The 11,738-nt window shown below is 30.2% G+C and overlaps 1 protein-coding gene across 6 annotated transcripts in view; it reads left to right on the top strand.

Annotated features, from left to right (window-relative positions):
* The window catches only part of shi (dynamin-1 shibire), a 34,506-nt gene that overhangs the window by 19,852 nt on the left and 2,916 nt on the right, over positions 1-11,738 (top strand). For 5 of the 6 annotated variants that reach the window (XM_018536933.1, XM_018536932.1, XM_018536934.1 and 2 more), the window contains one exon: positions 1,147-1,242. The exons of the other annotated variant lie outside the window; for it this stretch is intronic. In XM_018536933.1, coding sequence (XP_018392435.1) covers positions 1,147-1,242 — 96 coding nt within the window. The remainder of the gene's footprint in view (positions 1-1,146; positions 1,243-11,738) is intronic. 6 annotated transcript variants of the gene reach the window in all.

Genomic DNA, 11,738 nt, shown 5'->3' with positions numbered 1-11,738 from the left:
TATATATATATATATATATATAAAACACACATTTTCTTCTATATATGTACAATACTGTTTCTGGCACGAAAATTAATACAGCTCTAATTATAGTTGTAGATTTAACGTCTAGTAGTAAAATCTATAATACTAAATATTTTCAAAGAAACATTATCTTCTTGTTCTTACAATTAGAAAATGGAGATGTATATGCATAGTCGAGTCACACACGTTTAATTGTAAATTACCTTTATGAAGCTGTATATCATATATGTATATACCGTTGAAAATATTGTCAAATAAAGAACTTTACGTTCTTACGACAGATAGATAATTTATTTACTTACTAACAGCATGACATTTTGACAAAATGCGACAAAATTAAAAAATAATAGTCGAAATCTATTAATTATCTACCAATCGTATTTATCATCGATAAATTTGTATAAAATTTAAGATATATACATACGCCCTATAATGTAATTTCAAAGCTTTATAAACGCATAAGCACTTCTACTTTATACGTCTTATTACCCAAAATATTTTATATGAAGTTTAATAATCTGAAACTTGTCAATTACTAATTGTGGACAAATATGTCGGTGCCTGCATTACAATTTATCAAAAGCAACAAAATAGTATATATTGCAATTGTTATATATTTATAAATATGAAAGCTAAGAGGAATTTAGTCTTAACAGCTGAACAGTTGCTTTGAAACATTGTATCGTTATTATAAACTATTTTTATGACTACTATTATAAATAGAGCCTCTCGATTAAAGTTCTGAAATCGCGTCAACTGTAGTTAGCTCTCCTCATTGCACCTCATTCTCCATCGCTGTTGCGCCGACGCGTTGTTGCTTTCCACATCGCACACTACAGTTTCGGGCGAAAGACAATAGGGAAAATCATAAGAAACGCGTCGACTCGAATTGGTACGTCAATCGGTGGATAATCCGCGTGGGGCTCTAGTTATAAAGCTACATACCGTTAATATTACTTTATTTCGGCTACACATTTAAAAAGGCATTATGCACGCTTTCGTATACGAGACATGCATCATAAGTTAACATTTGACAATTCTAAACGTATGATGTGTATATCCCTGAAACAAATTGCAAGAGTGAGATCAGTAGTCAAAGTTGGGTATCCGTGATGTGTTTAGTCGAGGGGGTGGTCTACAGCAGAGGATAACGCAAGCTGCGACACAAGCTGCGACGCAGGCTGCTGTGAACGAGCTGATGGATGCGTTCAAGATCAAGTAAATAGATGTCCCCAGTTTTTCGGAGTTATACCCTTAATAACATAATGTATATGGGTATTTATTTAAGTTGCATAAAAAATTGATTGGTAGACTGTTCAGGGTTGAGAATGAACTAATATTTTTTTTGAATAGAGATCTTTATATAACAAAATTTCGCAACATAATTTATTCCTGTCTCATCTTCTTTGTATCTTTCTTCCTCTTTTGCATGGTGTTCATTGAATTTAATTAATGATTACGCTTTTGGAATCAAATCTGTACACATATATACATGTGTGTACGTAATATATTTGTATTGCCTATTTCTATGTTGAAAATAATCCTATAAAATATATCTGTATTATATGTGTATAAGTATAATGAATATAAGTATTAATATATGAATATATATATGTATACACACTTACATATATATAAACATAAGTTAATATACAAAGACTTCTTACTATTCAGAAGGAAATTGGATGAGAAGGGACAATAGAAGTCAGGCGCGATACTAAATTATTGCACAAAATAATATACGAATATAATCCAAAACTCTATTAAATAACATGCTTACATGTTTCGGCTCATTTTTGAGCTCTCTTCAGAGATAAATTTAATATTATAATTACAATATACATTAAGATTAATTTTTGTCTCAGTGAGCCACCTTCCCATAAATCAAAAGAATCTCAATATTGAAAAGTAACACTGATAACTATCAAAATATGATAAAAGTTAAAAGAAATAAATGATTGAAAAAACTGAAAAAATGTATATCAATAAAAAGAAAAAAGAGGCTCACTACAACAAGGATCCACTATATCGCAAACAATTAAGTTCTATTAATATTATCAAAAACTAGTTTTTTGACTTGTCAATAGTAAACAATTATCGAATATTTTTGTTTTTAAAACACTGAATTTTTGTTTTATATAAACAAAACTTTTTTGTTAATGGCTTTTGAACGAATAACGATTAAAACCTGTTGCAAGTTACTCAGGACATGACCTTGATAACATATGTCAAGATCATCGTACATGTCTGAGTCATCGCAGCTGTGTCTCCTATTCGGCATATTTACCTTATTTTTTCTTACTTTTTCTTAATTATAATTAATTTTAAGAAATATTTCACTGATTAAGACAATTTTGATACTGACTCGCTGACAAGTTCAAAAGTTTTTGTTAATCAAAGACTAGTTTTTGATTAGATTAATAGAATTTAATTGTTTGCGATATGGTGGATCCTTGTTGTAGTGAGCCTCTTTTTTCTTTTTATTGATATACATTTTTTCTGTTTTTTCAATCATTTATTTCTTTTAACTTTTATTTTGATAGTTATCAGTGTTACTTTTCAATATTGAGGTTCTTTTAATTTATAGGTGGCTCACTGAGATAAAACTTAGTCTTAATGTATATTGTGATTATAATATTAATAAATTTATCTCTGAAGACAGCTCAAAAATGAGCTGAAACATGTAAGCATATTTAATAGAATTTTGTGTTATATTCGTATATTATTTTGCGCAATAATTTAGTATTCAGTATTTCATATTACCTTCAATATCTCAGAAGATTTGATTATGGATAAAATCACTAGTTCAAAATCGAGCAATAAAATTTTAAATTTTAACATTTTAAACTTCAGAACTGGAATCAAAATATGAGTCAAGAAAAAGATCGTGAATTGATGAAGTGCGTGCGTGTGTGTAAAAAGAGAACAAAGTAAATTTTAACGTAGACACTAGCATAGTGTTAATCCGATTTTATTGTTATTTTCACACTGTGTAAAGTGTGAAAACTCATTCATAATCTTATTATTGAAATATTATGGATCTTCTTCTAAAATGATGTTTGCATCCAGTGAATCTATCCTGGAAAGTCTACCAGAATCTAATAATGTGATTGGCAGCTTAATTTTATATTAATCATATAAAACACATTCCATCGTTGAAAAGCGAGTTTAATATAAAATTGTGGCATTGTCATGTCAACTGCATCCGACATGTACTTAAATTATAGTATTGAAGAAAATATCGATCACGCCATTGGCAACGATAACGTAGATGAGAAAATGTCATGCTGTTGGAAAAGTATGTAACTAAAACTCACGAATGTATATCCAACTTGTTTTGAACAAAATTCTTTAATAACAAAAGGATTGTACCACACAAAATCATAAAATTTCTCTATTTCTCTCTACCTCCTATAACGTTTGTTACTTTTTTCTCTTGTAATTATTAAAAAATATATATGCTATATATGTATAGTATATAAGAAAATGAAAGATACTTCATAATATTTACGAGATATAAACAAGAAAAAATATGCTCACAGACATAGGATGTGATATAGCGTAGAATGCTTCAAGGATTTTGCATAAAAATCCGGAATCATGAAATCTCCTTTCTCTACCCCATTCCTTCTTTCCTATTCCTTTTCTTCCATCTATCCTTCTCTTCCCATTTCTCTCTTTTTCTCTCTGAATAGTTAAAACTAACAATATATAGGCACGATGTGCCTGCTGGTATAATGGTGATCAATACCACGTACAATGTATAATGAGTATACATCACATTCGGCAAGCGCATCCAGGAGCGACGTTGTATTTGTTTTGTATTATTTCTAGTTATTCTCTCAAAGAGAGCAGCTCCCTGATCATGCTTGCAATTAAATATATGTATATACGATGATTTATAATTAGGTACTCTTGCCTATTTTCAGAACAACGACGTGCTTCAAGATTATATAGTACATGTTCTTGCTCGAAATATTTATGACATTTGAGAAAACTATTGTATTAAATAGCATAGCACAAGCTTATTTTATTATATCTTTATATAAAATTCGTTATATTATTTGTAAAGCTTGTGTGCTAGATTATACTATACACTAGACAACTTATACTTTTATTTTGAAAAACGTTTACGCAGTGACCCGGGAAAAACTCAAAAGGCGGTAATCGAAGTGCAATTAAAAAAAAAGAATATTTTTTGTTACAGTAGAACGTGGAATGTCTTCTTGAATAAATAGTGAATTTAGAAAAATACCGACAACGGAAGACTTGTATTTTCTGTGTCATTGCGTATTTTCTATCATGATAACAGTTAGAGAACATCATGAATTCATTAACAAATAAGAAAAAATCTATTAACTTTGCGTACAGTTACAAGTGTTATATATGCACTAACGAGTTATTAATGTATAACATTCTCCATTGAAATTGCCAATATTAATAAGGCCTAATAATATTTCTTAGCACACAATCATTTACTTCTAATTTATTTTATTTGATGGTAACATAATTTCTTAACTATGCGCATTTTTTATTTCATGTTACTTAACTAAATGCTTTGTTAATTTGTTCTCGAATTTATTAAAATTTGTCGCTTTTTTTGAAGCACGTCGAACCAATTATACATAGTTTTGCGTATCATTATTAAGCAAAGATATTATAATCGTGATTTAAATATAATAATAAAGTTCCGGAATATTTTAATCGATATCTATGTTGCACTTAGCGTAGGGTATATATGAAATATCAACACGAAAGAGATTCTGTGTGCAGCCACAAAGTACATTATTGTAACGTTATTGTACAGTATAACTTGTATACAGATGTGCGTGTATGATATATGTTTACACACGCCCACGTCCTAGCTTCCTACACACACACACACACGCGCGCGCGCGCATTGATATCCTTTAAAGTAATCAGAATTAAATTATAAACGTCGATATGACAAGAGTAACGCGGTTAAGTTAAATTATTAAAATTGTAATGCTTTATTATATATATTATAAAAATATATCCGTAGATTTATTTAGCAACGTATTTCACACTCGATAGACTCGTGAGTTTTTTCCTTATGAAATGATTATTTTTGTACTAGCATATTAATAATGCATAGTAATTAGAGGTTATTAAAAGCCTTTTTATATAAGGTGTAGCTTTTTAATCGGGCATATTATGTGCTGTATGCACTTATCGCATCGAATATTAATTGAACATTTAAATGAAATATTTAAAGTTTTGTCGATTTAGTTGCGTATGAATATTCCACCTTTTCTGATAGTGCACTATTTATAATATATTTAAAAGAAGAAAAAAAAACTAAAAAATTAAATCAAATCATAAGAGTTATTGAAATATATGTGATGTATTAATATAGAATAAATATGTGTAAGTTTTTATGGAATAGGCGATCAGAGCAAAAATCTTTTGTTTCATGTTTCTGTGAAATTACATTATTGCATTTATAGTAATTTCTATCGTAATATTATGAAAGTTGAATTATTAAGTTTATGCATACTTAAGTGCATCTGGAGAGAATTTGGTGGAATATCAACCTCAAGTTTTATAACGAAAGATAATTTTGTTTATCAAACTACAAATACTTCAACATATGATTAATCAAGTAATATATTTTACCTTTAAAATTCGTGTTTTTTCTGGTTTATGTTATGATAATTTAATTGTAAAAGTATTAAGACCCAAACGTGTGTTATAAATGTAGATAAATTGCGCTGAACTAATGAATATAAATTTCTATATTATTCATAAAAATGAAAGAATGTTTCACAACAATATAATATATACATAGAGGTCACGATATGCACTTTACTCGACGCATTATACATATGCTTCCATCCAAAGCTTTATATGTCTAGTTATTACGCTTATCTCATGTAAAGCTAATATCGATTAAGTATGTGATTCTATTGTACATCGTGGACTCTGGAAATTTTTGGATTACCGCGCTTATATATAATATTTACTATAAAAAATGTTGAAAGAAAGCAGAGAGTAATATTTCAGTCGAAGAGCGAATCGTGGATTTGCTGTCGGCGTAGTTTTGATATCTTAAAGGGTTTGGCACTCCAGGGAAAGTGATGAAATTTATCGAGGAAGAGAGAGGGGCAATAGAGAGAGAATAAGGCAGATGATTTAACAAATCCACGTGCTACAAATACATATACTTTAAATGTTTTCACTGTTATATGAAGACATTAATTCGAAATTGCACCAAAGATACGCATATCTTCTTTTTATTTCTTCCTATTCTGCCAAACCCTTTGATCGTACGTGGGCAAAGTAACCCCCAATTATAATACGCGATAGAATCCTTGATATAAGCAAAAACTTTCACAGTCGTGATAACGAGCGACTGTATGCTATACAGCAAAATCACTATGTACTTCTAACTCCAGATATTAGACGGCACATATAGTCCTCGTTCATCAACACGAATCATTATATATTGTTCTTATTAATTTTTATATTGTGTATTGATTCTTATAATGATTTTTTTATTCCAAACCGCTAAATCCGATCAAGAAACCATAATTACATTCTGGAATAAAATTTTCCTTGAAATATTGTATTAAAATTATTGCAATATAATATTGGAGGGTTACTTGGCTAAGGCGGCTACTGCACGATCAACATTATCAACGCAATGTATTACACTGTAATATTAATATAGACAGGGTTGGCAAGTAAACGTGTTGCTTGTAACATCGTTACTATGTTACAAGTTATTTTTTTCCGGTAACGAATTGGTAATGGGATCTACAATAAAAGTTATAGCAGTCATAGGGTTGTAGAAAATTGACCAATAATAGTCGATCATTCTTCTCATATTTGACTGTGATTGGTTAATTTTTTACGACTTCAGGGGATCCTAAAGTTGTCTGTATCACCGATTAAACCATACACTTTTTGTATAACAATTATTATTTTAAACCGAATGCTCAATGGGTGCATCCAGAAGCATGACCGCTCACTGAGCGCTCAGTGAGCTATTGTACTCGGTTGGTTTATATTTTTTGATCTAATGGAATATGCCAATCAGATAAAAAAAGCTCAGTGAGCGGTCGTGCTTCTGGATGTACCTAATACCACTAATCTATAATAAGTAAACCGTTATGGCATTGTCTCATTCAGTTTGAAATTTAGCAATCCAATAAGAATTGATATTAATTATTATTTTCTTCCTCGTTTACTGATTTGAAAATCCTTTTCCAGAATTGAAGTGTATGCATTAACATGTTTCTGTGAGGTGGAATCTATACTAAAAACGACAAAAAAATTTTCGAAATTAAGTTCTTTATTATTTCGTAATCCAACAATATGGCGCTTCAAAGCTGTCACGCCATTGCACGTCGTGACAATATATTTGTTTCATGTAAAAGCTATGCAATCTGTGCCTATGAAATATAATAGTAATTCGCAGACTAGTAGTTTTCGTGAAGAAACAGCATGGAATTCTTAAAATTGAATTTAGATATCTATAATTAAAACGTAATTGTTATACGACAATTTAAAGTACATGTGTGACGTGCATGAATGAGATATTGATGTAGTGATGAGTCAATTACACGTAATCGTCTGTGTGTGTTATTTCTAATATGACTAACAATAAGCGTCTTTAGAATTCCTTTAAAACTGTATGACTTCTTTTATAGATCCCGCAAAGTTACATTTTCTTCTAAGTAACGTTCATGATAACACAATTACATTTTTGGTATATTTAATAGTAAAAATTTCACTAATTACTTTTATCGGTAATTTTTTTATTTCTGTATACGTAAAAATTTTAGTCGTAACCTAGCCCTAGAAAATAAAAGAACGTTAATAGGATAGATCTGATTGACTGTCTAAATCAAGTGATTACGACTTTTTTCACGTTGTGTTCACACGCATGGGCTATTGTAGTATATCGTGATGAAACTAGTGAAATCATGTGAGATTCTACGCATATTGGCCCGTATTCAGAAGTTTACAACGATATTAGCTTGATAATATGCTATTGTTTAAGTTATATTATTTTAGAGATGAAATATTATTCTAGAGATATATTATTTTAGAGATAAAAGTACGTTTTTATCGATAAAAACGCCTTTTAACTACCGATATACATATATATATATATATATATATATATTTCGTGAAAAATTAAATAATAAAAATGTAAGTCATATTTCTTTCCGTAAAGTAGTTTTTTAAGTATAAACGTTTAATGTTTAACTAATCATAAACGTTAGTTAAAAAATCATATCCGTGTGAAGTGCTTGTAATGATATTAGATACCAAATAAAACATTACCGCTGCATGCATACCATCATACGGACAGATAACTTAAAGTAACTAGGTTTATAAAGCCTGTGTTCCATCTGAGGACACAAGTCGACACAAGTATCGTCCTATCTTTGTCATTCTCTAAATGTTAAAAAAGATATGACGCTTGTCGACTTGTGTCATCAAATGGAAAGCACCTATAGATCGGTATTCATAATCCGTTCTTATTTGAAGATTGTCTTAAGTAACATCTTAAAATACTAATACGGTCTTCTAATTGGTTCGTGATGTCTCAAGACCGTACTTTAGACGATCTTAAATATAAGAATCCGATTATGAATACCGGCTATAGCAATCATCCACGATATTGAATCCAATATAACGACAATTTAAAACTGATTTATTGTGTGAATGACAGAAAACATTGAAGTGTTAATCAATCGTATTTATTTATTTATAACGATAAATATTGCTTATAGAAACTTTCATCGCGATGCTTCTGCTACTTTTACTAATACCTGCACTTAAAATATTATTATTGCCTTTTTTTTTTAAATGAAAAACAACCTGACATTATTTTTCATCTATCATTCAATAATACTTTAGCAATATATGGTTGGTCTTTAACTTTTTTGAGCATAAATGCTTGATAATACAATAAGATTATATTTTACAAGCAAGTATTAGTAAAAGTAACAGAAGTATCGCGATAAAAGTTTCTAAGCAATGTTTATCGTTATAAATAAATAAATACGACTGATTAACATAGCAATGCTTTCCGTCATTCACACAATAAATTCATCCTAGTACATCAGTTTGAAATTATCGCTAATTAGGCTCGATATGACGATTGCGTTACTTTATAAACTAATGATTGTAAGATGACTTTTGTATTAGCGTTTGTGAGCAGTTTATTCTTTTTCTCTTAACTGCACCAAATACTAGCATTCGATTAGATTCGATATTCGTTTGCACATAGCACTTAAACTTGTGCAACTTCTTTAATTATACCAGAAGGTTTGCGGGTTATTGCCATGTCTTTCTTCATTCTTGATTGTGCAATTTCTATGTAACAAATAACAATATATAAACTTTTGCGTTCTTTGTTCTTTCGGTGTTCGTTCGCTAGGTGTATATACATGGCTTTACATTTTGAATGACAGTAATGGTAATAAGTTACTTTTTAGGAAAATGAACGGTAACGGTAACGCTGTTTTTATGAGAGGTAACATTGCCAATCCTGTATATAGATGTATTGATTTCAATACAATATAAATAGAAAAATCTAAGAAAGGACTTGAATGAGAACTTTTTTCCTGTAACCGCAAAATGCTGCCGCGCACTACTGCCCTCTGAAGAAGTGTATGTAAATTACACAACAATATCCATTTTTTTTACGTCTCTCCTGATGGAAATAAATTGCTGAAACAACTAAAATCTATCAATTAATAAAGATTTTAACGATTTCAGTGATTTATTTCTATCAGGTGTATGTAAAAAGGTGAATATTGTTGTGTAGTTGACATCCAGTCCTTCGGGGGCGGTAGTGCACAAGGCATTTTGCGGTTACAGGTAAAAGACCTTCATGTTCTCTCTTGGATTTCTCTCTGATATCAATATAGACATTATATGAATGATTATATAAACTATTAATGTTATTACACTATATCGAGATATACGATAATATTGATCGTGTAAGAGTCACTTAATTTCTTTACGCTACATTTCAGAAAATGCGTTGTAATATCGTGCGCATGAGAGAAACACATACACTGTTTTATTGCAATATAAATGTGTATATAGGGAGTAATGTTATTGAATATATTTATACGTATATGTGTATACATGTGTGTATACATGCATATATATGTATATATACATATATACATATGTATGTACGTGAAAATAAGATTACGTGAAAAGGACATTTTGCTCTCATGAACAGTCGAAGACGCATTTTCGTCTGGGTTTATTTATTGCGAATCACAAAATAAATATTTTTTTCTTCTGATCAAAACACTAATATTTTCAACGTATTGCGAGTACTAATATTGAAATTATCCAAAGAGATTAGCCAGAAACTCATAAATGTGTTTCCCTACGGAGATGCGTATTCGTGTTCTGTGTATTTTTTCAGTAAATCTTGAAACCTCTCGTTTGCGATCCTGTGACACATTTTTTTTTTGTTTTGTATTATTGACAATAATGTGATATTTGACAATAATCTGATCTGAAAATATGTTTGTATGCGCCAAAAAAATGATGATCTTATTTGATTTTCATTAAGGCAAATCCTAAATCGAATCGAAAATCCTAAAATCGTCTGTTTTACTGACTAAATGTAATTATTTTTGTGTATATGTATATCAATTATTTATTTTTCTTTTTTTATAGATTTTAAAATTCTTTTTCAGAATTAAAGTATACGTATTAATGCATGTGTATGAGGTGGAGTTTATACTAAAAACGGAACAAATTTTTGAAATTAAAATTTTATTATTTCTTAATTTGTCCAATATGGTGTCTAGAGCTAAAATCATGATTTTTTCAATTCAACACTATATGTTTGATATACAGGATGTCCGGAATTTAAATGTCAAAATTTCGAGAGCGTGTAGAGGATCGATAAACTAAGAAAAAAAGTCTTGTATACAGGGTGTCCAATTTCGTACAGGAAGGTCGATAGGATCGAAATAAATACAGAAGTCTTATACTGTTTAGCTATTCTCGCAATATTAATACAAATATTAATTTTTGAAATTGTACTAATGAGAGCGCGTTTTGAGAAACACTCCGATCGCTTGAGATATAGCCCGGCCCACTTTTTCAAACATGGACAGCGCGTTAGAGAGTCAAGGGGAAAGCGCATCGTCGCTCATATGTCTCGCCGCACCGTGCCGGCCCCTGTATTCTGTAACTCGTTAAGGCAGTTAACGACATCGTTGCGCAGATATCTTATGGTATAAAAAGCTGCGCAACGATGTCGTTAACTGCTTAACGAGTTACAGAATACGGCCTCGGGGGACTCAACAGTTGAGTGAGCGCTCGCTGTTATTGGTGTATTCTTTTAGATCATCCATGATCTAAAATACACCGTCCCTTTACTTGTCGTTTATGTTTATATCAAGAGTCATTTACCAATTTTATATTATTATTTATATATATAGGGTCATATTATATAAATCAGAAATCATATTATGTAAAAGAAATCATATAAATCCATATAAAAATGTGGAGGTGACCTTCATATCTTTTTGACGCTTCCACCTGGAAAAAGAAAATGTGACCTACGTCCTCCTCGAAACCGTACCACTTTCGTCTGAAACATCTTTGTCTACTGGATTTAGTTTTCGAGATATTAGGCTGGATCATTTAAAAAGAGATACCATATATATATATATATATATATATATATATATATACCTTAT

Source organism: Cyphomyrmex costatus, unplaced genomic scaffold (assembly GCF_001594065.2).
Source record: "Cyphomyrmex costatus isolate MS0001 unplaced genomic scaffold, Ccosl1.0 scaffold162, whole genome shotgun sequence".
NCBI lineage: Eukaryota > Metazoa > Arthropoda > Insecta > Hymenoptera > Formicidae > Cyphomyrmex > Cyphomyrmex costatus.
Note: the sequence above shows the minus strand (reverse complement) of the source record. Positions and strands in the feature narration are given on the sequence as shown.